Here is a 27769-nt window from a genome sequence, read left to right on the forward strand (position 1 = left end):
CAAAATAACAAGGAATTTAACCAAAACCTTTAGGGTTTTCTAGGGTATATATGGTAGAAGCGAAATATTTATTTTTAGCAGGGCAAAAGCAACAGAAATAATACCACCACCACTTTTTCTATCCGAATATCCCTTCAACGCGACATCAGCACTCACAACGACCACATCAGGAAAAAGGCCCAAATGAAGCCAAAGTCCCTTTGACCACTCCCTTCTTCGTGCTAACCCCACGATGCTGAATTCAATGATTTATCCAGTTACTGGAAATGGAAAGTTTCTGGCTTGTAGGGACCATGGCTGCCTTCTGTTTTCCTAACGGCTACACAAGATGGAATCAGTTAGTTTATCGGTTTGAATCTCCAGATCTCATTTTTGTTTGTTACTCAAGTACCAGAAAACTGGAGGAATTCCCATGTGGATACCAACGAGGTTTCTTCTCTGAGGGGAGGAACAAACCCTGGGTGACTCGTTTCTCTTTTTCTGTGAAAGAAGCACAGATAGACCGTTTTGTCAGCCTGAGCCCCGTCTGCACAGTACACTCCCGAATGTCCAAAAGACTCCAGGCGCTGGTGAGACAGTTCCTGGTGACCCTGCACAGATGCCCTCTATGGCCACCCGGGTGGGAGAGATGCAGGCTGATTCTGAGTAGAAAATGGAAAAATTTGGGAGCGAATTTTCTTTGGATATTAAATATAAGTATCTCAGTATGAATAACTTTAATATACTAGTCATGATGTATGTTGTATTTAAAAATTCTCCGTAATTTTAATTCAGTTAAAACACATCATATTTCAAAAGAATGAATAACACTGGTATTAAAATTACTGTTTAAGAGGTTTTTCTAAATACTGTTCCTTTATATTCACATTATTGTAGAAAATACTGTTTAAGTGGATGCAAGTTGTCTACTAAAAACGACACATAACTATGCTAGTTGTTCCTAAGTAAGAAATAGAATGCAAGGTATGGCTGCAAAACAAACCCCACGGTCTAGCTGACACACTGAGCTGTCCTTGCTTTGCAGTGTGCATCCTTCAGCCTCCAGACCTGAAGCAATCACCTCGGATGACTGGCTTTCTGTCAAAGGCACTTGGCATCCTTTACCCTTCATCCCTCCGTATCGCTGAGCTTAATCCTATGCTGCGTACTCTTAAAATCAGCTTCCTTCTAAGCAAATCCGTGTCTACTTTAAAAGACTGAAAATGGAAAAAAATAAATATTTGCCAAATTAAAAACAAAAACTAAGCAATGGTTCTCAGGTCCTAAATAAAGATAATCCCGAATTAAAAAGAATGACAAAAGACTTATTTAGCTGTTTAAATGACTTACATATATTTCAAAAAAGCAGAGAAAACATTTGCATGTTAAAGTGTCCTAAAGTAAATCCTTTCAGAATTGGGAGAAGAAAAAACTCTTTCTCCTTATTTTCAAGTGAGAGAATTAAGCCTCTTATTTCTAATTTGTATTTGTTCCTGCAAGAGCCAGATGTAGGGCCATGGACCTGAAATTCTGAACATGTTAATTACAGCAGGCACTGGATTCAAGCACCGGGGGTGGCCTTGGGCACACCATGTGCACATAAAAGGGGTTTGTGGGTAAAAAAAATCAGGAGAGAAAGGTGCTCTCAAGAATCCACAGGTGACAGAGAGTGCAAAGTTGGCAGCAAAACTGGTTGTGCTACAGACAGTGGCCCATGTGGGGCTACGATCCGACTGACAGCAGCCCAGGTGGGGCTACAATCTGACTGACAGAGGCCCAGGCGGGGCTATGATCTGACCGATCCCTTTGTGCTGCAGGCGGAAGAGATTACAACTGGGTGAACCAGGGGCATGGGTTGGTGGCAGAAGCTGCTGCTGCAGATTCCATTTCTGGGGGTGAGGATACACCAGGAGGCCTGAAGGCACGTGTGTGGGTTTTGGGTGAGGAATTCTAAAACCAAAGGTGCTGCAGTGAATTCTGGAAGGGGATGCCCACTCTTCGAAGGCACATGGCAAGTCCATGTTCCTAAGTGGGTGGGAATCATGTGATGACAGCTGGGGAGGAGGGTGTCAGTTCTAAGAACGTTTCCCTCTAAGTTCTCAGTTCCCTCTCACCCTCAGGGACCTGGAATCACAGGACAACGGGTCACGCGACAGCCCGTGTGCAGAACACAGCCTCGCTTCCCCAGACACCCAGAGTCTCCCTCCAGCCCGGGTCCCTGTGATGTCTTGCTTCGGACTCCAAATGTGTGGTGTTTGCTAAACACCAAGCAATTCTTCAACACCAACTGAGTGTCTAACTTTTTCTTTTCTTTTTTGAGACAGTCTTGCTCTGTCGCCCAGGTTGGAGTGCAGTGTTGTGATCTTGGCTCACTGCAACCTCCACCTCCTAGGCTCAAGTGATTCTCATGTCTCAGCCTCCTGGGTCGCTGGCATTACAGATGTGAGTAGTGGGATCACACATATGTGTCACTATGCCCGGTGATGTATTTTTAGTAGAGATGAGGTTTCACCGTGTTGGCCAGGCTGGTCTCCAACTCCTGACCTCAAGTGATCCACCTGCCTCGGCCTCCCAACGTGCTGGGATTACAGGTATGAGCCACTGTGCCTGGCCAAGTGTCTAATATTTTAATTCTGACACCACTTAGAGCCAGCCCAGACCCCACAAGTTCAGGGCTCAGTCCCACAACACTGCTCCACTACAGATGCCAGTCACAAGCCTTGGGCACCCATTTATACTTCTAATATTTATATTTTTGATTTCTACTGCCTATAAACTGGGTACTCCCATAACCTCCTGTCAAGTTCAGTAATTTGATAAAACTACCCAAAGAACTCAGCAAAACACTGTACTTATATGTACTGGTTTACTATAAAAGATACCTATCAGCAACGGCCAAATGGAACAGCCGCACAGAGCCAGGGGAAGGGTGGGGAAGGAGGAGTGACTAAGGGATTCTGGTCAAAAGCCCTGAGCAGCAGAATTGCTCCCTCTTTGTGTCCTCCAGGAGCAGCTGAATGAAGAGAAACCCCTTTATAATATGACCCAGACGACGCTCACTTTGTTACCTACCACAGTACCAGATACAGACTCTTGAAAATCCCCATTTTTTCCTCATAAACAGCTGAACAATTCTGTCTTCAGTGGTCAAAACACTTCTCTATCAAAACTTGCTAAAATTTCTCTCCTTCCCCCAAGCCCCTGAATTCTGAACTACCCTCACTCTGAGCCAGCATACAACCCCTCCTTCTTCACCCTCCTAAGAACACACAGATTTCAGAGTAAAACATTCTGGGATCTAGAATCTGGTTTTCCCACCCTCTATCCTGTCTTCCCTCCTCCCTATTAAAACACAAAAAAGCCCGTGTCTGCCTAACTTTTGAGATCCTCAAAGGTTTGATAGTTGCCACCTTCTCCCTGTTGCAATCCTCCTTTAGAGGTCAGTAACTTCCTACCTAAAGCTAAATTTATTTGACGAAGTCTAGAAACAGCCCCAGGATAATAACGATTCCATACCCAGGAAGACCTCCCCAAATCCCTTCCATCCCAACTCTAACTGCATCTGCCTGTGGGTCCCCAATGCTCCCAGGCTCTGCAGCTTCTCTCCTTCCATGGCTGCTGGGAGCAGGCTGGGGCACCTGCAGGGCAGGCTCCTCAGGAAGCACTAGCTAGGCCAGGGGCGTCCAATCTTGGCTTCCCTGGGTCACACTGGAAGAACTGTCTTGGGCCACACATAAAATACACTAACACTAACGATAGCTGATGAACTGAAAAAAAAAAAAATCACAAAAACATACCATAATGTTTTAAGAAAGTTTACTAATTTGTGTTGGACCACATTCAAAGCCCAGGGACAGCATGTGGCCCAGGCCTGTGGGTTGGACAAGCTTGAGCCAGGCCTTCAATTGCTTTCTTTTGCAGGCTGAATATTGGCCTTAGCTTGGAATGACTGTCCTCGGGCTTCAATTTCCCAATCAGGGCTATCCACTTAGTTTTAGGTAATACCCATTGTTGGAAATATCCAACAAAATCACTCAAACAGCATTTACAGAAGAAAAGGAAACTGTAAGGCACTTACGCTTTCACCTCCACAGAAAAAGCAGATTTATTGCTTTCAGACAATAAAATTGTTGTTTAACTATTTCCATAACAAATCATATAGTAAGCAGTCATATGTGAACACTTTTAGAAGTGCTAAGTTCCGTCTCCTACAACTTAGCATTAGGCTCAGACATGTAGAGAACAGGATATAAAACAGATATTCATAACAACAAATTCATCCTGCAAAAAGAGCAGCTCATGTTCTGATGAATCTATGTAATTTATCAGGTAATCTACCATAATTCTTTTGTAGAAAATGTAAACATTCTCCACAGCCATCCAAGAAGCATTTTATTTTCCCTGGCAGCATTCCCAAAGCTAAGCCCTGGGATCTGCTGGAAATCATCTTCCACAAAAGAACAGACCTAAGTAACTTTCTACCCTTAATCAGGAGAAGAAAAAGGTATCTATGACTAGATATTTAACTTTTTTCCTGAAATTGACCTATTTCACGTCCTTTGTAAGTATTTTCTTACCTTTCAAGCGCTACTGATAAAATGTAAATTTATAATTACAAAACCAAAGTTGCAGTAAGTGAACAAATTATTTCAAGGAGATACAGAGAGTGGCAGTGCCGACTGGAACACAGACACAGCTAAAGACTTGTGTTAAGTCAGGCGATTCTATTCCTTGGGAGATTCTCCCACCTCCATCCTGTGCACTGAAGTGCTCACTGGCCACCCCCCATGATACACTGCACTGTGCCCCACTGAGTGTCCCAGGTGAATTTTGTTTCACAGGTTTTTGCATCATCTCATGGAGGTGGGGTTTTCTTGTCCTTTGAAACACTGTCTCCCTTCACAAATCTGAGAGTCCAAAGGGCAGAAATGATTTCGGTCTTTTCCCTCTCACAGTAGCATCTGATTGGCTAATCAGCCATGTGTCTGCAAGGACTGAAAATTGGGTTGGGTGAAGACAATCTTAACGTCCTAAGTGTTAGAGCAAGAGTGGACCAGGAGATTTCTCTCAGCCCAGGGCATCCAGCTGCTCCCTGGAGAGGCCGCACTTCATACCTCAGGCTGTCCTTTGAGAAATAACCCAGGGCCTGAATTCACTAGATGCTGCAGCAGACACGGCCATGGTGGGCATCCTGTGTTATTCCTAGACAATACTGAAACTGAGGAAAAAGTCCAGAGGGTGGCTGAGAGCAAATCACCCTGTCAAGTTTCCAAAGTGGAACCTCAAACCAAAGACATTCTGGTAAGGTGTCTGTGCCTAGGGAAAATAAAAAGGAGGAGAGGCACACAGATTTTTTACAATAGTGTCAGAGGATGATTCTCTGCTTTCCTGTCACGTGGAATGATTACAAACAGAAAACAAATCTCTTAAAAAGTGCTGTCCAGGCTGGGCGCAGTGGCTCATGATTGTAATCCCAGCACTTTGGGAGGCTGAGGTGGGTGGATCACATGAGGTCAGGAGTTCAAGACCAGCCTGGCCAACATGGTGAAACCCCATTTCTACTAAAAATATGAAAATTAGCCAGGTGTGGTGGTGCAGGACTATAAAACCAGCTACTCGGGGGGCTGAGGCAGAAGAATTGCTTGAACCTGGGAAGCAGAGGTTGCAGTGAGTGAAGAACACACCACTGCACTCCAGCCTGGGCAATAGAGCAAGACTCCATCTCAAAAAAAAGAAAAAGAAAAAAAAAAATGCCATCCAATACATTGTGAAAAAATGATTCATTACAATTCTGTGCCTAAAATTACAGCCAAGGATGAATAGTTAATAATGTTGTGAATTAGAAAGGGGAAGTTAGCATTTGGGAGAATCTGGAAGGTACAGGAAATTTAGTATTTTACTGCAGGCTTAGGCCTGAAGAACATGGTGGTGTTTTTGAGACCCTGCTTGAAATGCATTTGGAAAACGCAGCGGGAAAAACCAGTTTTCCCTGGAGTGTTAAAAATAATTAAATAGGCCAGTGGAGTGGCTCACACCTGTAATCCCAGCCCTTTGGGAGGCCGAGGCAGGTGGATCACCTGAGGTCAAGAGTTCGAGACCAGTCTGGCCCACATGGTGAAACCCTGTCTCTACTAAAAATACAAAAATTAGCCAGGCGTGGTGGCGCATGCCTGTAATCCCAGCTACTCGGGAGGCTGAGGCAGGAGAATCACTTGAACCCGGAGGCGGAGGTTGCAGTGAGCCGAGATCGCGCCACTGCACTCCAGCCTGGGCGACAGTGCGAGACTCTGTCTCAAAAATAACAATAATTAAATAGCAGGCAATCCGACTGAGGTGGCTCTAGTGCCCTGGGTTCTTATGTTAAAAAAAAAAAAAAAATCTAACTCAAATGCTTTCTTGCAAATGACTATCTTGCAGAAACAAAATTCAGGATTCATCAACCACAAATCTCTAATTACTCTCTGATTATAGGACCAGAAAATTTCAACCTAGATAGCGCAAATCAGGAGATGACGTAACTGTACGAAACTAATTAATGAATGTGGTTTGCTTCCTCATGCACCTGATAAAAGCCTTTCCTTCAAGGCCTGCTGGTGGGACCACCAAACCAAAAAAACATGGTTGAGTCCTCCGCCATTCATGAATCACTCTTTGCTCAAATAAAACTGTTTGACATTTTTGCAAGGACTCCCTCGGGAGACAGGAGGGACTGGGGCCCCCACGGGCTACAGATCATCCTCTTATGCACAAACCACCCGCGGAGTCGGGATTCTCCCTTCCTAACTCGGGGAGACGCGGGTCTGCGGGCGAAGAGCAGCCGCGGGGAGACGGCTCTGGGCTAGGGCCAAAGCCGCTCCGCAGGGATGCGCCGGGGCGCGCGGGGCCCGGCCGCCATGGTGCAGCTGGAAGGGCCTCGGGTTAGCGGAGCCTGGAACCCACCCGGGCAGCCAGGTTCCTCCCCAGCCGGTACCGCGGGTTCCAGCCCGCCCTTGCCTGTCTCTCAGGAGGCCTGGCCCTACACTCACCATCTCTTGGTCTCCAGGGAGCCTGACGTTTCACTTCTGGATCTCCCGGTGCCTGCAGGTCGGGTCACACGGCCAGCGGCCAGCAGAGGACGCAGAGCGGCGGAGACAGGAAGTGGAACTCTGTCTGGACAAAGGCCCCGCCAGATCCCGGAAGCCGTCCTCTCCTCTCCAGACGCGTGCCTGATTGGACAGTCCCCGCCCCTACTCCTCTGATTGGATAGGGTCTCACGCCCCGCCCCTCAGGCCCTGAGTGACAGGAGCTGCAATCAGACAATGGGCCGAATGAGACAGCAAGGACAGGTGCTGGCCGCGGTTTTTTTGGGGCAGGGCTTCCTACCTGTGCTGTCCGGCCCCACCTAGAGGATATTTACATTTCACATGTGACTGTAGTTATGTTCATTTATAAATAATAAGTATATGTTATTCACCAATGGAAATAAAATAATGATATTCATTTTGAATTTTTATATTTTATGGCCTTCCTGGCTTTTGGTCCTTCGAACAGACAGCCTGAAATTTCAAAAAGGAGTCAAGCCTCTAACAATTAAAATGTGAGCCACGTGTGAATCTTAAATTTTCTAGTAGCCACATTTTAAAATGTACTAAGAAACAGGTGAAGTTGATTGTAATAATTTAACTCAGTGTGTAACCATTTTCCTATATGGTCAATATATAATTGGTAAGGAAGCATATATTTTGAGGTACTAAATCTTTGAAGCTCACTCTGTATTTTACCTTTTCAGCACATTTCAGTGCAGACCAGCTGTATTCCAGATATTCAGTAGTCACGCATGATCAATAGCTGCCACATTAAAGTGCAGCTCTGAGGTCTAACCTCCCTTATGTCAGGGGGTGGAGGGTCTGAACGTCTCTTTTCAATCAGAGGTGAGGGAACAGCCACTTACTACAAACATCTCTCCTCCGGTCGAAGGGTGGACGAGATGGTGATCCTAGAGAGCATAGGGGACAGCAAAAGAAAATACCCACGGGTAGAGGACTGCTGCCCACCGATAATTGCGACCCAAGAGGAGAGAACACATCTTCAGTTCTGTCCACAGCCTTGGCCTCCAAAACTTAGATATGGAGGAAATAGACTAGAGGCAGACTTATCTTGCTATTTGGTCTTAGCTCTAATGATCGAGCTGTGATTGTCTGTTTCTTCCTGTGGTAGGGGAGCCTGTGTGAGTAAAAGCATCAATCACATATATACCTGTGTACATGCATTTCTGTATGATGGAACATTATCTTACAAAAGATCCAACTTTAAATAAGGGGGGAAAATTAGTACCTATAAAGTGCTTTTCTCTTGCAGGTAACTAGGAATCAACCTTTCACTGAATCCTGGCATCCTATCTGCCCTGGGAGCATGCATTAGTTACCTATTACGTAACAAACCACCCAAAACTTAATAGCTCATGATTGAGTTCATCAGCCATTTAGGCTGAGTTCAACCGAGCTATTCTTGTCACAACTGGACTCCTTCATGTATGTATGGCCAGCTGCTGGTTGACTAGGTGGCTCTGCTTCTGGGGATGAGACGGCTATCAACAGTGGCACCTTCCTTCTCCCCACCATGGTATGTCATCCTCCAGCTGGCTAACATGGCTTAATCTCATAAAGATAGCAAGGTTCTGAGAAAAACAGAAGCATTTAAGACCTTTTGAGCCTAGACCCAAAACTAGCACAAAAGCTGTCACGTTCGCAGTTGATAAGGTCTGGCTGTGTCCCCAGCCAAATCTCAGCTTGAATTGTATCTCCCAGAATTCCCATGTGTTGTGAGAGGGACCCGGGGAAGGGGGTAATTGCATCATGTGGGCGGGTCTTTCTCATGCTGTTCTCATGTGAGTGAAAAAGTCGCACGAGATCTGATGGGTTTAGCAAGGGTTTCCACTTTTGCTTCCACCTCATTTTTCTCTTGCTGCCGCCTTGAGAGAAGTGCGTTTTGCCTCCCGTCAGGATTCCGAGGCCTCCCCAGCCATGTGGAACTGTAAGTCCAGTTAAACCTCTTTTTGTTCCCATGTTTAGGAATGTCTCTATCAGCAGTGTGAAAACGACCTAAAACAACAGTTTTCTATCGCCAGAGCAAATAGTGCCAGCCAGATGCAAGGTTTGGGACACACGTTCCGCCTCTTGATGGGAGGGGCGGTAAAAGCACACAGTAAAGAGCATAGCTACAGAGAGGAATGAAGAATTGCTGCTGTTTCTGCAATCAGTATTAGTCTACCCTTTCTTGCAGAAGAGGTTTTTTTTTTTAATTTATTTTTTTTTGAGACGGAGTCTCGCTCTGTCGCCCAGGCTGGAGTGCTGTGGCCGGATCTCAGACCACTGCAAGCTCCGCCTCCCGGGTTCACGTCACTCTCCTGCCTCAGCCTGCCGTGTAGCTGGGACTACAGGCGCCCGCCACCGCGCCCGGCTAATTTTTTTGTATTTTTAGTAGAGACGGGGTTTCACCCTGTTAGTCAGGATGGTCTCGATCTCCTGACCTCGTGATCCGCCCGTCTCGGCCTCCCAAAGTGCTGGGATGACAGGCGTGAGCCACCGCGCCCGGCGAAAAGGTTTATATGACTGTTTCACGTCGAGAACCTTGCCCAAAGCCCCACAGCTACTAGGCAGCTGGGCTGGTACTCAGGATCAACTCTGCCTGGTTCTGCAGCACTTACTCCTGCATAGACCACACTGCTCATGCAGCTTCCCGAGGCCTGCGAGGTTCTGGAGAGTGACTCTTCTGCAATAGAAGCAGAATTCCTTTTAGATTTGGGTCCATATGGTGCTGTTTATCACTGGGAATAATGAATCACCTCAAGATATTGCAGGAGCTTCTTGGAAGGACATGGAATAATGTGGGGGAAATGGCTGATAGATGACTTTAGGAAATCAAAGTCCAACAACAGAGGAGCAATTTTAAAACAGAATATATCCTATATGTCTGTGAATGCTTTCATGCCTTTTTGGTATTTGTAGGCTGTTTATAATTTTAAACACTGACTAAAAGTACTGTGACTGAAACGACTTCTTACTCTGAAATCAAGTGACTTAAAGATACATCTGCTGAGAAGGCTTTTTTTTTTTTTTTTTCTGCAGCAATTTATCCTAACAGCTGAGTCCATCTTGGAGGTGTCCTTTGATTTTTAACAGAGAAGAGCTATTTTTCAAGCCCCTAAACTCAGGAGCAGCCATGTGGCAAATCCCATCAGTATGCATGGAAACCAGCTACAGTGAATGCATTCATTACTCTGAATCAATTGTTCTCACCCCTGCTGCATGTAAAATCACCTGGGTGGGGAGTGGCATTTAGAATTTCCCAAACCCAAGTTGCCACAGACCAGTTAAATGAGAGTCCCTGGAGTGGGGCCTGGGCAACACTGTGGCTTAAAGCTCTCTGGGGGATTAGAGTGTGGCCCAGACCCCAAACCACTGCTTTAATTTTTTTTAACTTTTAAGTTCAGGGGCACAGGTGCTGGTTTGTTACATTGGTAAACTAATATCATGGGGGTTTGTTGTATAGATTATTTCATACCCAGGGCCTCACCAGAAGCCAAGCAGATGTTAATGCCATGTTTGTACAGCCCGCAGAACCATAAGCCAATTAAACCCCTTTTCTTTACGAATTACCCAGCCTCAGAAAATTGTACCAGGAGTGAGGTGTTGCTATAAAGACACCTGAAAATGTGGAAATGACTTTGAAATTGGGTAATGGGCAGAGACTGGAAGAGTTTGGAAGGCTCAGAAGAAGACAGGAGGATGAGGGAAAGTTTGGAACTTCTTAGAGACTGGTTAAATGGTTGTGTCCAAAACGCTAACAGTGATAAGGATAGTGAAGTCCAGGCTGATGAGGTCTCAGATGGAAATGCAGAACTCATTGGGAACTGGATCAAAGGTCACTCTTGTTATGCTGTGGCAAAGAGCATTGCTGTATTGTGTTCATACTCTAGGAATCTGTGGAAATTTGTACCTAGGAGTGATGATTTAGGGTATCTGGTGGAAGTAATTTCTAAGCAGCAAAACATTCAAGGCATGACCTGGCTCCTTCTAACCGTCTACACTCACATGCAGGAGCAAATAAATGACTTAAAGCTGGAATTTATATTTAAAGAGGACACAAAACGTAAAAGCTTGGAAACCTTGCACCCTGGCCAAGTGACAGAGCAAGAAAAAGCATTATCAGGAGAGGAATTCAAGAAGGCTATGGAGCAACCTCTTGCTAGAGAGGTTTGCATGAATAAAAGGGAGGCAGGTGCTAATAACCAAGACAATGAGAAAAAGGCTTCAAATGTATTTCAGGGATCTTTGGCCCTTCTCATCACAGGTCTAGAGGACCCAGGCCTAGGGCCCCACTCCCCTGTGCAGCCTTGGGACATTATTCCCTGAATCCAGGCCACTCAGAGGGGCCCAGGTACATCTCAGGCCACTGCTTCAGAGGGTGGAAACCATAAGCCTTGGTAGCTTCCAAGTGGTATTAACCATTTAGGCACACAGGGTGCAAGAGCAAAGGTTTGGCTGCCTCCACCTAGAGTTCAGAGGATCTATGAGAAATCCTGAGGACCCAGGCAAAAGTCTGCTGCAATGGTGGAGCCCTCATGAAGAACATCTACTAAGGCAGTATGAAGGGGAAATGTGGGGTTGGAGGTCCCACACAGAGTCCCCACTAGTGCACTGACTTGTGGAGCTGTGGGAAGCTTGGAAGCCACAGTCCTCCAAGTCCCAGAAGGGTAGAGACACTGGCAGCTTGCATCCAGAGCATAGGAAAGCAACGGGCACCCAAGTGCAACTTGTAAGAGCAGCTACGGAAGGTGAACATTGCAAAGCCACAGGGTTGGAGTTGCCCAAGCCTTAGGAGCCCACACCTCACAGCAGTGTGCCCTAGATGTGGAACATAGAGTCAAAGGAGATTATTTTGAGCTTTAAGATTTGATGGGGCTGGGTGTTGTGGCTCATGCCTGTAATCCCAACACTTTGGGAGGCCGAGGTGGGCAGATCATGAGGTCAGGAGTTTGAGACCAGGCTGGCCAGCATGGTGAAACCCTGTCTCTACTAAAAATACAGCCAGACATGGTGGCACGCACCCGTAATCCCAGCCACTTGGGAGGCTGAGCAGGATAATTGCTTGAACGGGGGAGGTGGAGGTTGCAGTGAGCCGAGATTACACCACTGCACTCCAGCCTGGGCAATGGAGCAACCCTCCCTCTCAAAAAAAAAAAAAAAGTTTGAATGGCTGCTCTCCTGGATTTAGACATTCATGGCATCTGTAGCCTCTTCCTTTTGGCTGATTTCTCCCTTTTGTAAGGGAGTGTTTACCCAGTGCCTCTACTATCATTGTATCCCTTCCTTTCCCTCCCTCCCTCCCTCCCTCCCTTCCTTCCTTCCTTCCTTCTTTTATTCCTTCCTTCCTTCCTTCCTTCCTTCCTTCCTTCCTTCCTTCTTTCTCTTCTCTTCTCTTCTCTTCTCTTTTCCTTTCTTTTCTTTTTGATGGAAATTCGCTCTTCTCACCCAGGCTGGAGGGTAGTGGCATAATCTCAACTCACTGCAGCCTCTGCCAGCGGGATCAAGTGATTCTCCTGCCTCAGCCACTCAAGTAGTTGGGATTACAGGCATACACAACCATGCCGGGCTAATTTTGTATTTTTAATAGAGATGGCGTTTCTCCATGTTGGCCAGGATGGACTTGAATACTGGACTCAGGATTCACAAGCCTCGGCCTCCCAAAGTTCTGGGATTACAGGCCTGAACCACCGCGCCCCGCCGCTCATTGTATCTTAGAAGTAAATAACATGTTATGAGTTTTACAGGTTTGTAAGTGGAAGGAACTTGGACTTGAAACTTTGGACTTGGTGTTGGAATGAGTCAAGAATTTGGGGGACTGTTGGGAAGAGAGGATTGTATTTTACCATGTGAGTAGGACATGAGATTTGAGGGGTCAGGGGTATAATGATATAGTTGGGATGTCCCCTCCAAATCTCTTGTTGAAATGTAATCCCCAGTGTCGAAGGAGGGGCCTGCGGGGAGGTGTTTGGGTCATGTGGGTAGATCCTTCATGACTGGCTTAGCACCATCCCCTTAGTGATGAGTGCGTTCACTCAGATCTGGTTGTTCACAAGTCTGCGGCCTCTCCTCACTCCTTGCTCCCAGTCTCACCATGTGGCATGCCCGCTCCTGCTTTGCCTTCTGCCATGAGGAAAAGCTCCCTGAGGGCCTCCCCAGAAACTGAGCAGAGGTGGGTGCCATGCTTGTGCAGCCTGCAGAACCATGAGCCAATCTAACCTCTTTCCTTTATAAATTACCCAGCCTCAAGTATTTCTTTACAACAATGCAAAGAACAGTCTAATACACCCAGAAAGCTGAGACTGGCATGAGTAAAATATTACTTAATGTAATATATATGAATATTTATACTTATATTGTGCTTGCAGAAATCTACCAAATCCATCTCCAGGAGACATGATAATAAAGAATTTGTTTTCTTCTTTACTTGTGTTTCCTGTAAAGACCATGGATGAATTTTGAAATCTAAAAATGTAACATTAATATGATCTAGGGGGAGTCAACACAGGAAAGATGAAGGCACTTGGGCAGAGGCTGTTGACCATTTGGTCACATGCGGCCAGCAGAGAGCGGGTGACCAGCACCCTGGAACTTTGCGGGAAGCACCAGACAGCCTGGGGCTGAGGTTTTAATTGTAGGGGCCAAAACAAATTGGGAAGAAGACAAATTTAGAAAACAAAGAAAGCAGATGCTCAGCTGAGCCAGGAGGAAGTCACTAGCAAAGAGGAAAAAAATAGAGCTCTGGAAAAATAGTGTAAACAGTCACAAGGAAGGGACCCTGTATTGTGCCTGACCACTGGACAGGTATATAAAGAGCCCAGGCTCAGGGAGCTCCACACCTGCACCTCCCTCTCACCTGCTCCTCTACCTGCTCCACCCTCAATCCACCAGAACTATGGGCTGCTGTGGCTGCTCTGGAGGCTGTGGCTCTGGCTGTGGGGGCTGTGGCTCCGTCTGTGGGGGCTGTGGCTCCGTCTGTGGAGGCTGTGGCTCCGGCTGTGGGGGCTGTGGCTCCGGCTGTGGGGGCTGTGGCTCCGGCTGTGGGGGCTGTGGTTCCAGCTGCTGTGTGCCCATCTGCTGCTGCAAGCCCATATGCTGCTGCATGCCAGCCTGTTCCTATACCAGCTATGGCTCCTGTGGGGGCTCCAAGGGAGGCTGTGACTGTGGCTCTTATGGAGGTTCCAAAGGGGGCTGTGGCTCTTGTAGCGGCTCCAAAGGGAGCTGTGGCTCCTGTGGGGGCTCCAAGGGGGGCTGTGGCTCCTGTGGGGGCTCCAAGGGGGGCTGTGGCTCCTGTGGGGGCTCCAAGGGGGGCTGTGGTTCCTGTGGAGGCTCCAAGGGGGTCTATGGTTCTTGTGGCTGCTCCCAGTCCAGTTGCTGCAAGCCCTGCTGCTCCTCAGGCTGTGGGTCATCCTGCTGCCAGTCCAGCTGCTGTAAGCCCTGCTGTTCCCAGTCCAGCTGCTGTAAGCCCTGCTGTTGTTCGTCAGGCTGTGGGTCATCCTGCTGCCAGTCCAGCTGCTGTGTCCCCAGGTGCTGCCAGTCCAGCTGCTGCAAGCCCTGCTGCTGTTCCCAGTCCAGCTGCTGAGTCCCCATGTGCTGCCATTGCAGGATCTGAGGCCTGACCGCAGATCCCATGTGGCTCCAGCAGATCCAGGATGCCCTGAAAGTGATTAGTGCCTCATATCTGAGCTACAGACTGCAGATCTGAGTCAAAGCCCAGCCCCAGGAGCTGTACCCTTCCCTTCCCATCACCTGGCCCAGCCCCGGAAGCTGCACAGACCCTCCCCTCCCATCACCTGGCCCAGCCCTGGGGCCTTCTCTGGACCTTGCCTGTGCTGGTCTCACTGCCACCCCCACACTGGGCCTGCTGCCAACTCTCAATAAACTCTTTCCTGACCCAGACTCTGTCTCCGCGATGCTTTCTGTACATGCTCCAATGGGAAGTTCCACACGGGGTGCAAGTGATGGGGGTATGAGTGGGTCAAATCTCCTTTTCTGAAGGTAAATTTGACAATATTCACTAAAATTTCACAGGTGTCACTGTTATTTTCCTTGCTTTGGTGACATTATTCAATACAGTTATGAAAGAGAATGAAAAAGAATGTACAACAACAAGAAAGATAAGGCAACATTATCATTATTTCTGAAGGTTCCATTGCACACCTAGAAAGAAAAACACAAAAAGTCAAATGAAAAATACTCCAAAAGTAAGTGAATTCAATGAGAGGGCTGGGTACACAATTAATATGTAAAATTGGTAATCTCTTCCCACACGCAACAAACACACGAAACCCCTTGAACGCGAACTTCGTAAGAAAGAGTTTAAAAAAATCTGTATGAAGAAGAAGCACTTCTAATACTAAAAAGTGGAAACTGCCCAAATGCCCATTAATAGGAGGAAAAAAAGTCACTATGGTAAATTCACTGAGTAAAATGCTACATGACAATGAGAATCTCACAAACATGATACTGAATGACAGAAGACAGACAAAGGTGCACCTGTTCAACTCCTTCTACCTGAAGCGGGAAGAAGACGACCTGATGGATGCCGCAGGGTCGGGATGGGCTCCTTGGAGCAGAGAAGGGAAGGGGACCCAGAGAGAGATCGGGAGTCTGGCGATGTCTGTTTCTATACCTGGGTGATGCTGACGCATGGCTGAGCTTGCAAAACTTCATCAAACTGTCATCTTGTGTGCATTTTCTTTGTGAAATTCTACTTCAATAAGTTGTAATAAAAATACCTTTGAACATCTATGTGGAGAGAATTTTAAAATGGTGTCAGAAAAAATGTTAGGAATAAGTGAATAGAAAATGTTTATTTGATAGCAATTTTAATATTACTATAATTAAGTCAATTGTTTCTAAATCAATTTATACATTTAATGGGATCCAAACAAAAATGTCAAGAAGATTTTAAAAAGTAGATATACTAATTAAAACATTCATATGGAGAAAACAAGCAGGATGGGCATGTATAAGTGGCTCTCCCCTGAAACCCCAGGGCTTTGGGAAGCTGAGGTGAGAGATTTGCTTGAAGCCAGGAGTTCAAGACCAGAGAAAGAAACATGGTGAGACCTCATCTCTACAAAAGAAGTTCTTAAACATTTGTGGGGCCTGGTAGCATGCACCTGTTGTCCCAGCAACTTGGAATGTTTAGGCAGAAGGATCACTTGAGCCCAGGAGTTTGAGGTTACAGTGAGCTATGATCGTGCCACTGAACTGCAGCCTGGACAACAGAGGAAGACCCTGTCTCTACAGAAAAAGAACCCAAACAAAAAAGCAAAAAAGCATGAGAAAACAGCCAGGAAGATCCTAAAGTGAAAGGGGACCAAATATAAAAACGTCTTTTACAATTATGATAATTCAACCATCTTCACACAATCACATAAAGATCCAACAGAAAAATGCAATAGAATAGAAACACCAGACAGAGAACCATATAGGAGAATTTTCACATGCCAATGACAGGATTTAAATTTGTTGAGAAAAAAATATTATTGCCTAAATGAGGTTAAAACAATTATGTAAGGTCTAATAAGATTAAAATTAGATCCATATCCTACCCTTATTACAAAACCGTGTTACAAGCAGAATAAAGACTTACACAAAAAATAAAAATATAAAATAACTGAAAACAAAAAGAGAAATTTTAAATAATATTGCAGTTCACTAATTCTTTCTCAGCATGACACAAAACCTAGAAGCCCACAAAAGAATAAATTAGTGAACACGTTAAAAAGAGAAAATCTCGCATGCTGCATGGTAAAAAAATATATATATACATGAAAAGACAAATCTCATTAATATACGAAGCATTGTTTGGAATAAATTTTTAAAACCTAATAGAAAGGTGCCAGCAAAATGGCAGATGGGGGAACTTCAGGCCCTCATTTCCCGCAGTCACCAAGTTAACAACAATATACATAGCAGAATACCATTGTGAGATGCTAGTTGAGTAACTACAGCATCAAGACCAACCGAAAACCATGTTCTACGGAAAGGGGTGAGAATGCTTGTGGAATTTTGTGTGTCCATCCTTTCTCCTCTCCCATCCAACCTGGTGTTGTGCAACTGAGAGGAATTTGGAGGCCCTGCCTCAAGACAGGAACAAAAGAGTCAGCTGAGCATCCAGTGTTCTGGCAACCCGGGGTCTGCCAGAGGAACTGGTGTGTGTTTCACCTGACTCCAAGCACTGCTAGGCTGGTGGCCTTGCTTGGAAGCTACTGATAAAAGATACAACCACCATGACATATTAAAGCTCAGCTCTGCAGGCAGGTGCCAGAGGAAACAAGATTATGGGCTTTGGAGAAGAAGCATGGGAAAGCTGCTTAGGGAATTGCAGATAACTAAAAAGCACACACACACAAGCCCAAAGAAGACACATACTCAGAAAAAGCGTGACAGGTCCTGGAGTCTCCAGCTGGGCTGACTGGTGAGGGGCTTCCTCTGCACGAAGCCAGTACAGAAAGATAGGGAGAGGTGTTTGGTTTTTTTTTTCACTGAAGTCTCAACAAGAACAACAACAACAAAAATGACAAGGCATACAAAAAACAAAACAAAACAAAACAGGAAAACCAGACACTATCAAAAGATCAAAACAAAACTCCAGAAACTGAGCTAAAAAAATGCAGATCTATGAGCTACCTGACAAAAATTCAAAATAATAGTCAGAAGTTGATCAATGAACAAACACAAAAGAACAACTAGATGCAATCAGGAAAACAATGCACGAACATAAGGAGAATAACAGCAAAGACACAGAAACTATCAACAAGAACCAAACATAAATTCTGGAACTATAAAATACAATAACCAAACTGAAAAATGTACTAGAGAAGTTCAACAGCAGACTTGATGTGGCAGAAGGGTACAGTGAACTGAAAGACAGTCCATTTAAAAATCATCAAGTCAGAGCAGCCAACATTTAAAAAGAATGAAGGAAAGTGAAGAGAGCCCAAGGGACTTATGGGAGGCTAGGAAGTAGAATTACATACACCTTATGGGATTCCAACAAGGAGAGGAGTGAGAAAAGGGGAAGGGGCTTATTGGAAAAAGCAATAACCAAAGACTTCCCAAATGTAAGGGAAAACATGTACACACACATTCAAGAAGTTCAAGGAACTTCAACCAGAACAAATCTAAAGAGACCCACACTGACTCACTTTATAATTAGAGTGCCAGAATTCTAAGAAAAAGAATTTATAAATCAGCAAGGGAAAAACAACTCATCACATACAAGGGAACTTTGAGGTAACTACCTGCAGATGTCTCAGCAGAAACCATGCAGGCAAGAAAGGAATCGGGTGATATATTAAAAATGACAGAAGAAAAACTATCAATCAAGAAAACTGTCCATCAAAAATGAATCAGAAATTAAGATTTTCCCAGTAAATAAGAGCTGAGGAAGTTCATTATTACTTGAGCTGCTCTGCAAGAAATGCTAAAGGGAGTCCTCCAAGGTGAAAGAAAGAATACTAAACAGTAATATAAAAATATAAATTCCTCCAATAAAGGTAAATACTTAGAAAAATATAGTAACATGTATTAATGTAATTTTGGTACATCAATTCACTTTTAATTTTTCTATGAAATTTAAATGAGAAAACACTAAAATTAAGTATAAAGCCATTTCAGTGGATATATGATACACAATATGTAAATAAATATGTATTTTGTGACATCCAAAACATAAAGCGGGAGGGTGAAGCTATGTAGTGGCAGAGTTTTCGGTGTGGTTGAAGTAAAATAGTTCTGGGTTTGAAGCAGAATGTCATTACTCTATTACATCTTACGTGATTACAATGGTGACAACAAAGAAAAATGATCTCTGGGTATTTTCCATATATATGTACAGAGCAACAGACAGAAGACAAATAAGAAAATAAAAGACTTGAACAACACTATAGTGAAACTAGACCTAAAAGACATATACAGATGACTCCACCCAACAGCAGCAGAGTATACTTTTCTTTCAGGTGCACATGGAGCTTTCTCCAGGATAGACTATATGTCAGGCCACAGAACAAATTTCAACACATTTTAAATGTTGAAATTATATGGCGTTTTATCCAAGCACAGTGGAACAAAACTAGAAATCAATAGCAGAAGGAAAACCAGAAAATTCACAATCTTGTGGAAATTAAACAACACACTCTTAAGCAACGAGGCAAAGAAATCACAAGAGAAATATCTTGAGACAAACGAAAGTGAAAACAGAACATACCAAAACTTACAGATTCAGCAAAAGCAGTGCTGAGGCAGAAGTTTAAAATAAATGCACACATTTAAAAAGAAGACAGATCTCAAATTAATGACCTGCTGAGGAAAAAAGGCAAACTCTGTCAAATATCTGTGGAGGTTTATTCTGAGCCAAATATAAGTGACCATGGCCCAGGACACAGCCTCCAGAAGTCCTGAGATCATCACAAGGTGGTTGGGTTACAACTGGTTTCATATGTCTTGAGGAACAGAAATTACAGGCAAAAACATAAATCAGTGATGAGCCCCTTTTCACATGCGTATTAGCCATTTGTATATCTTCTTCAGAAAATGCCTATTTAAATCCTCTTGCTACATTTTTAATTGGATTGTGTGTTTGAGTACTAAGAGTTCTTTATTTCTAGATGCAAGTTCATTATCAAATGTATGATTCAAAAGTAGTTTCTCCCATTCTGTTGGTGTCTTTTCATTTTTTTAATTTTTTGATAGTGCTCTTAGAAGCACAAATTAGTTTGAAGGAGTTAGGTAATCTAGGTTTTCCTTTTTTTCCTTGTGCTTTTGGTGTCATTCTCTAAGAGCTATTGCATACTCCAAAGTTGTAAAGACTTAACCTGTTTTTGTTCTAACAGTCCTCTAGTTCTGGCTTTTACAATTTGGTCTTTGAGCTATTTTTTTCTGTCTTTGTTTTGTTCGATTGTGTGGCATATAGTATATGGTAAAGGTCTAAATTCATTCTTTTGCATGTGGCCATCCAGTTGTCTCAGCAGCATTGTTTGTTGAAAAGCTTCCTTTTTTCCCATGGAATTGTTTTGTACTCTCGTTGAAAATCCATAGACCACAACCATGAGACTTTATCTCAAGGGTCTCAAATCTACTCCATTAATGCATCTTTCTAATTTTAGACAAGCACCACGCTGCCTTGATTACTGTTTGCTTTGTAGCCCATGTAGAAATTGGAAAACATGAGGCCTCAACTTTGTTTCTCTTTTTCAAGATTGTGTTAGCTATTTAGGGTCCCTCGAATGTTTATATAAATTTTAGAATTAGCTTGTCAATTTCTGCAGAAAAGGCACCTAGGATGTAATTGCATTGAATTGGTAGATCAATTTTTTTAGTGTTTCAACCTTCACAATATTAGGTCTTCCAATATATGAACATGGGATTTCTCCCCCATTTACTTTGGTCGTCTTTAACTTCTTCCAGTGATGTCTTGTAGTGTTAAGTGTCCAAGTCTTGCACTTTTTGGTTGCTGGTATTCCTAGGAATTTTATTATTTTTACAGAATTTTTCCCTTATATCCTGTTTGCACTGCTCATTGGTGGTTGTAGAAACACAGCTGATTTTTCTGTATAGGACTTGTGCCCTGAACTCTGTTGAGCTCATTTATTGGGCATAATAGTTGTGTGTGTGTGTGTGTGTGTGTGTGTGTGTCCCTTAGAATTTTCTACATACAAGATGCAGTTTTCTGTAAATAGAGATACTTTTGCTTAGTTTTTTCCAGACTGGATGACTTTTATTTCATTTTCTTGTCATATTACTCTGGCTATAGCTTCAGTGAAATGTTACATAGAAGTGGTGGGTATGGACATCCTTTTCTTTTTCCTGATCTTAGGGGAAAACATCCAGGTTTTCACAGTTACGTATAACGTTCAGTGTGGGTAGATGCCCTTTATCAGGCTGAGAAAATTCCCTTCTGTTCCTCCCTGTGCCAACCCAAAGCTGGGAAGCCTTTGAGTGGTTGGAGAACACTTGAATTCTTCATCCTCTGAGCCCAGAGATGGAGGGTGCACCTCAGCCTGTGTTCAACCATACCATCTTGGGTCCCTGAAGCAGCACAGTTGTCAGTGTTGTCCTACAGAGCATCTCAGGAGCACAGCTCATTCTAGTCTCACTTCCCCCTCTACAGGCTTGACTCCAGCTCTGGGTCCTGGATGGGCGCAGAGACCACCCATTATAACCCTTCCTAGGGACCAAGGGCCAAGATCTCCTTCTGCCCCAAACATATCCTCCCATGGGGAAGAAGCAAGAGTCCACAATTCCAGCCAAGACACACTGAATCCCACTGAGACACAGCTGGGTCTCCCTGTGTACTAATGAGAGATCCTCACTCACTCACTCACTCGTTCATTCACTCATCTTCATTCATTCATACACACTGCTAGTGGTTCCTTCATTGATCAGTTCAACAACTGTTTCTGGAATGCGAGCTGGGCCTGGCACACTGTTATAGCAGAGAGAGTAGTAAGCCATCAGAGAGTAAGGGGAAGTACATGTGGCCAGTTTACCAATGAGACAGAGGCTGGAAGAAAACAGTCAGTGAGACCAAGACTGAGGGTATAGAATTTATTTAGTGCTGCACCCAGGTGCATTCCGGATTTCCACAGATACATGTGATCGTTTGGGTTGCAGGACATCCATCTGCAAATGGAGCTCCTGGCAGATACAGGAAAGAAAGGTTTGCTGTCTCCCATGGAATTATCAAGATGGGGAATTCCAGGCTCTTGCCTGGCATGAGGGCCCCCCCAGTGCAGTCTGGCTCAGACATATGGGGGCATGTGGGAAGGAGGGGCCTTAGTACAAGGAGCATGTGATACCCTTACACTGAATGGGCAGGGAGTGGTTCATTCCACTTCCTCAAGGGCTGGAAAAAGAAGCCCTGAGCCAGGGGACTCATTGCTCTGCTCCAGAACAGGATGTGCTTGAGGGGTACTCACTTGTTGGGAAGCACAGATCTTCAGGAGCTACCTGAGGTTTCCCACTACAGCCTCAGATCTTGCACTGGCAGCACACGGGGACACAGCATCTGGACTGGCAGCAGGATGACCCACAGCCTGAGGAGCAGCAGGGCTTGGAGCAGCTGGACTGGTAGCAGGATGACCCCCAGCCTGAGGAGCAGCAGGGCTTACAGCAGCTGGACTGGCAGCAGGATGACCCACAGCCTGAGGTGCAGCAGGGCTTGGAGCAGCTGGACTGGCAGCAGGATGACCCACAGCCTGAAGAGCAACAGCAGGGCTTGCAGCAACTGCATTGGGAGCAGCCACAAGAGCCACAGCCTCCCTTGGAGCCTCCACAGGAGCCACAGCCTCCCTTGGAGCCTCCACAGGAACCACAGCCCCCTTTGGAGCCCCCACAAGAGCCACAACCCCTCTTGGATCCCCCACAGGAGCCACAGCTGGAGCAGGAACAGGCTGGGACACAGCAGCACACGGGCTTGTAGCAGCAGACGGGCACACAGCAGCTGGAGCCACAGCCCCCACAGCCGGAGCCACAGCCCCCACAGCCAGAGCCACAGCCCCCACAGCCTCCACAGCCGGAGCCACAGCCCCCACAGCCGGAGCCACAGCCTCCGGAGCAGCCACAGCAGCTCATGGTTCTGGTGGATTGAGGGTGGAGCAGGTAGAGGAGCAGGTGAGAGGGAGGTGCAGATGTGGAGCCCCCAAACCTGGACTCTTTATATACCTGTCTAGGGGTCAGGTGGGTCACAGGGGCCCTTCCTTGTTCCTCCTAAAGTTCTTTCCCAGGAAACTTGTGTGTCATTTAAAATAACAAAAATACTGTGTTTCCTTGTGACACACTTCCTCCTACGTAGTTTTCCACTCTAAATCTTCAGAGTCCAAGTGCTCCCCTCCGTGGACTCCCAGGAATGAGTGAAACCTGATCTGTTTCTACCCCGCCCTCAGACCCCAGCCTTCTGCCCCTGTTTTCTCTTCCCTTCAGGGCATTGTTCTCACCGCCTGTGCTCCCCAGGGCTCTGTCCCCACCAGGTGATGGGGCGCTGCGAGCTCCCTTTTCTCTCTTTCGCTTGTCTGCCCCTGCTTCCTGCAACCCTGATCTTTCTCAATGCTCCCTAAAGGCATGCAATGCTTGGGGCTCCTCCCAGCTCTCCTTCCTGTCCGGCTTTCCTGGTTGAGCGACTGGATGCCTTGTGGGGAGGTCCTCAGCTCTCCTGCCCCGCTCATTTCTAGAGGGCAGCACCTGGTTCCGTACCCGGCAGGAACCTCATGACCTTCTGGGTCTCAGACCCACTGTCCTCCCTGCCTGGGCATTAGGGAGTTCCTGCCCAAAGCCTCCAAAGAGAACCCTGGGAGGAGGTGGCGGGTGGTCGTGGACCTGGACTCTAGGAATCTGGGATTCTTGTCTGACACACCAGCACTCGGGCATGGCTTCGCATTTCCTCTGATGTCCAGCAGGCCTCTCCCTGCCCTAGTGCAGTCTGCGCCTTCCCATCGCTGCAGGCCTGGCAGCAGCCAGGGCCCCGTCTCTCCCGGGAAGGGCTCAGCACTCCCCCGAGCTCAGTTCCTTGGAGTTTCTCTGTGTCCTCGCCTCTGGTGGGTTGTAAAGCTCTCTGTGCCCTGGTGGATGCTTTTGAGTTTATCTGGCTCATTTTAATTGATGTGATGAGAGCAATGGTCTCTGGTGACTTTCTGTGTTTGAGTCAGAGCGGAATCTCCATTGTCTCACACACATACGCACGCACACACTCACATAGACACACACGCACACACACAGACACACACGCACAGACACACTCACATAGACACACACGCACACACACTCACATAGACACAGACGCACACACACATAGACACACACGCACAGACACACTTACATAGACACACACGCACACACACACTCACATAGACACACACGCACACACACTCACATAGACACACACGCACACACTCACATAGACACACGCACACACACACTCACATAGACACACACGCACACACACTCACATAGACACGCACAGACACACACACACATTTGAAGTTGTATCACAGAAGAGAAAAGGAACACACATGTCTCAAAGGAAGCCACGCCTCTCAAAATCGAGATGTGTGATGAACACAGAAGGTCTCCAACCTGCCACAGACAGGGTGTGGGGGTTCCAAGAGGGGCTGTGGCTCCTGTGGGGGCTCCAAGCGGGGGACTGTGACTCCCGTAGTGTCTCTAAGGGGGGCTGTGTTCCTGTGGCTGCTCCCAGTGCAGTTGCTGTAAGCCCTGTTGCTGCTCCCCAGGTTGTGGGTCATCCTGCTGCCAGTACAACTGCTGACGCCCCAAAGGGAAGAATAAGCCAGAACAGTCAGGGGGCTGACAGGCAGACCGGAGCCTGGGGGAGCTGGGCTCTCCAGAATGGCAGGAGGGACAGAGATACTGTTCAGCAGCCTCCTGCCCCCAGACTTGGTGGAGAACCAGACCTTGGCCGTGCTGAATTTCACTCCCGAACCAGAGGAACCCAGAGGGTGTGCATGGATAGAAACACAGACAAATAAACCATTTAAAACACTGGTAAGGTGAATCCTTCTGGAACAGCGATAGAAGGCTGTGGTCTGAGGGCAGAGGCAGGAACAGGGGAGGCTTCACTCATACCTGGGGGTTGTGGGAGGGCAGGACGTGGGCCCAGAGGGTGTAGAGAGGAAAACAATGCAGGAGGAGGAAGTGTGTCATGAGGCACCACCGTATTTTTATTCTAAATGACACACAAGTTCGCTAAGGAGAGAATATCAGTAAGAACCAGGAAGGAACCATGTGCACCCCATGACCCCTAGACAGGTATATAAAGAGCCCAGGCCCAGGGGACTCCACACCTGCACCTCTCTCTCACCTCCTCATCTACCTGCTCCACCCTCAACCCACCAGAACTATGGGCTGCTGTGGCTGCTCGGGAGGCTGTGGCTCCTGCTGTGGGGGCTGTGGCTCCGGCTGTGGGGGCTGTGGCTCCGGTTGTGGGGGCTGTGGCTCTGGCTGTGGGGGCTGTGGCTCTGGCTGTGGGGGCTGTGGCTCCAGCTGCTGTGTTCCCGTCTGCTGCTGCAAGCCTGTGTGCTGCTGTGTGCCAGCCTGTTCCTGCTCCAGCTATGGCTCTTGTGGGGGCTCCAAGGGGGGCTGCGGGTCCTGTGGGGGCTCCAAGGGGGGCTGTGTCTCTTGTGGGGGTTCCAAGGGAGGCTGTGGGTCCTATGGAGGCTCCAAGGGGGGCTGTGGCTCTTGTGGTGGCTCTAAGGGGGGATGTGGTTCTTGTGACTGCTCCCAGTGCAGTTGCTGCAAGCCCTGCTGTTCTTCCTCAGGCTGTGGGTCATCCTGCTGCCAGTCCACATGCAGCAAGCTCTGCTGCTCATCCTCAGGCTGTGGGTCATCCTGCTGCCAGTCCAGCTGCTGTAAGCCCTGCTGCTCCCAGTCCAGTTGCTGTAAGCCCTGCTGCTGCTCCTCAGGCTGTGGGTCATCCTGCTGCCAGTCCAGCTGCTGCAAACCCTGCTGTTCCCAGTCCAGCTGCTGTGTCCCCGTGTGCTGCCAGTGCAAGATCTGAGGCTCTAGTGGGAAACCTCAGGTAGCTCCTGAAGATCTGTGCTTCCCAACAAGTGAGTACCCCTGAAGCACATCCTGTTCTGGACCAGAACAATGAGTCCCTTGGCTCAGGTCGTCTTATTCCAGCCCTTGAAGAAGTGAAATGAACCACTCCCTGCTCGTTCCCTTTAAGGGTATCACATGCCCCGGGGACTTTTGCCACTCCTTCCCACATGCCTCCACATGTCTGAGCCAGACTGCACTGGGGGCGGCCCTCATGCCAAGCAAGAGCCTGGAATTCCCCTTCTTGATAATTCCATGGGAGACAGCCAACCCTTCTTTCCTGTGCCTGCCAGGAGCTCCGTGGCATTTGCAGATGGATGTCCTGCAACCCAAATGATCACAGGTATCTATGGAAATCCAAAATGGACCTGGGTGCAGCACTAAATAAATTCTCCACCCCTCAGCCTTGGTTTCACTGACTCTTTTCTTCCAGCCTCTGTCGCATTGGTAAACTGGCCACATGTACTTCCCCTCACTCTCTGATGGCTTACTACTCTCTCTGCTATAACAGTGTGCCAGGCCCAGCTCGCATTCCAGAAACAGTTGTTGAACTGATTAATGAAGGAGTCACTAGCAGTGTGTATGAATGAATGAAGACGAGTGAATGAATGAGTGAATGAGTGAGGATCTCTCAGTACACAAGGAGCCCCAGCTGCATCTCAGTGGGATTCAGTCTGTCTTGGTTGGAATTGTGCACTCCTGCTTCTTCCCCATGGGAGGATATGTTTGAGAGAGAAGGAGATCTTTGCCCTCAGTGCCTAGGAAGAGGTATAATGGGTGGTCTCTGTGCCCATCTAGGCCTCAGAGTGGTGGTCAAGTGGGGAGAGGGGGAAGTTAGACTAGAATGAGATGTGTCCTGAGATGCTCTACAGGACAACACTGGAAACTGTGCTGCTTCAGGGACCCGAGAGGGTGTGGCCCAGCACAGGTTGAGGTGCGCCCTCCTTCTTTGGGCACAGAGTGACGAAGAATCCAAGTGTTCTCTGACCACTCACAGGCTTCTCAGCTTTGGTTTTGCACAGGGAGGAACATAAGGGAATTTTCTCAGCCTGATAAAGGGCATCTACCCACAGTGAACACTATATGTAACTGTGAAAACCTGGATGTTTCCCCCTAAGATCAGGAACAAGAAAAGGATGTTCACAGCCACCACTTCTATGCAACATTTCACTGAAGCTATAGCCAGAGTAATATGACAAGAAAATGAAATAAACAGCACCCAGGCAGGAAAAAACTAGGCAAAAGTATGTTTATTTACAGAAAACCTCATCTTGTATGTGGAAAATCCTAAGGGACACACACACACACACAAACACACACACACACACACACACACACACACATTATGCCCAATAAACGAGCTCAACAGAGTTCAGGGCACAAGTCCTATACACAAAGGTCAGCTGTGTTTCTACAACCACCAATGATCAATCCAAACAGGATATAAGGGAACAATTCTATCGAAAAGAATAAAATTCCTAGGAACACCAGCAACCAAAAATTCAAGACTTGGACACTTAACACTACAAGACATCACTGGAAGAAGTCAAAGAGGACCAAAGTAAATGGGGGGAAAATCCCATGTTCATGTATTGGAAGAAGAATATTGTGAAGACTGAAACACTATAAAAATTGATCTACCAGTTCAATGGAATTACATCTCAGGTTTCTTTTCTGCAGAAATTGACAAGCTGATTCTTAAATGTATGTAAATATTCAAGGAATCCTAAATAGCCAAAACAATCTTGAAAAAGAAAAATAAAATTGAGGACTCAGGTTTTCCCATTTCTAAATGGGCTCCAAAGCAAACAGTAATCAAGGCAGAGTGGTGCTTGTCTAAATATAGAAAGATGCATCAATGGAGTAGATTCAAGACCCTTGAGATAAACCTCACAGTTGTGGTCAGTGGATTTTCAACAAGAGTACAAAACAATTCCATGGGAAAAAGGAACCTTTTCCACAACCATGCCACTGAGACAACTGGATGTCCACATGCAAAAGAGTGAATTTGGACCTCTACCTCTTACCATATACCAAACAACCGAACATGACAAAAACAGAAAAAATAGCTCAATGGCTTAATTGTACAAGCCAAAACTAGAGGACTGTGAGAAGAAAAACAGGTTAAACCTTATGACCATGGAGTATGCAATGACTCTTAGAGA

At 46.4% G+C, this 27769-nt stretch overlaps 4 protein-coding genes across 11 annotated transcripts in view; 2 read left to right on the forward strand and 2 right to left on the reverse strand.

Moving 5' to 3' along the window:
• ZNF195 (zinc finger protein 195) overlaps nt 1-7194 on the reverse strand; it is a 47340-nt gene extending 40146 nt beyond the window's left edge. For 5 of the 7 annotated variants that reach the window (XM_033208085.1, XM_033208083.1, XM_033208082.1 and 2 more), the window contains exon 1: nt 7005-7190. Coding sequence is in view for 2 of the 7 variants with exons in the window: in XM_033208082.1 (XP_033063973.1) it covers nt 7005-7007 (3 nt within the window). In the remaining 5 variants the exon portion in view is untranslated. Of the gene's footprint in view, nt 1-7004 lie in introns of all 7 variants that reach the window. The other 2 variants (XM_033208081.1, XM_033208079.1) reach the window with 2 other exon arrangements.
• Nucleotides 7195-13789: 6595 nt separating this feature from the next.
• Nucleotides 13790-14942, forward strand: LOC117080333 (keratin-associated protein 5-10-like). The gene has a single exon (XM_033205310.1). The coding sequence runs from the start codon at nt 13939-13941 to the stop codon at nt 14623-14625; it is 687 nt and encodes a 228-aa protein (XP_033061201.1). The 5' UTR covers nt 13790-13938; the 3' UTR covers nt 14626-14942.
• A 6645-nt stretch (nt 14943-21587) lies between these two features.
• LOC117080337 (keratin-associated protein 5-6-like) lies at nt 21588-22646 on the reverse strand. Its single transcript, XM_033205316.1, has 2 exons — nt 21974-22646; nt 21588-21692 (listed from the first exon to the last, which is right to left on the reverse strand). Exon 1 carries the CDS (start codon nt 22626-22628, stop codon nt 22026-22028), a length of 603 nt encoding a protein of 200 aa, XP_033061207.1. The 5' UTR covers nt 22629-22646; the 3' UTR covers nt 21588-21692; nt 21974-22025.
• A 2185-nt stretch (nt 22647-24831) lies between these two features.
• Nucleotides 24832-26008, forward strand: LOC117080334 (keratin-associated protein 5-4-like). 2 transcript variants are annotated; one of them, XM_033205311.1, is made up of 2 exons: nt 24832-25615; nt 25735-26008. In XM_033205311.1, the coding sequence occupies exon 1, from the start codon at nt 24907-24909 to the stop codon at nt 25561-25563; it is 657 nt and encodes a 218-aa protein (XP_033061202.1). In that variant the 5' UTR covers nt 24832-24906; the 3' UTR covers nt 25564-25615; nt 25735-26008. The 2 variants fall into 2 exon arrangements, with proteins under 2 accessions (XP_033061202.1, XP_033061203.1); XM_033205312.1 differs by having other exon boundaries at nt 25898-26007.
• The last annotated feature ends 1761 nt before the right edge of the window (nt 26009-27769 follow it).

This window comes from Trachypithecus francoisi, unplaced genomic scaffold, assembly GCF_009764315.1.
Source record: "Trachypithecus francoisi isolate TF-2019V2 unplaced genomic scaffold, Tfra_2.0 Lachesis_group8, whole genome shotgun sequence".
NCBI classification, from domain to species: Eukaryota; Metazoa; Chordata; class Mammalia; order Primates; family Cercopithecidae; genus Trachypithecus; species Trachypithecus francoisi.

Excerpts from the sequence above, each read along its gene's own strand:
- LOC117080334 (XM_033205311.1), top strand. The coding sequence starts at position 24,907 with ATGGGCTGCTGTGGCTGCTCGGGAGGCTGTGGCTCCTGCTGTGGGGGC.
- LOC117080337 (XM_033205316.1), bottom strand. The coding sequence starts at position 22,628 with ATGAGCTGCTGTGGCTGCTCCGGAGGCTGTGGCTCCGGCTGTGGGGGC.
- LOC117080333 (XM_033205310.1), top strand. The coding sequence starts at position 13,939 with ATGGGCTGCTGTGGCTGCTCTGGAGGCTGTGGCTCTGGCTGTGGGGGC.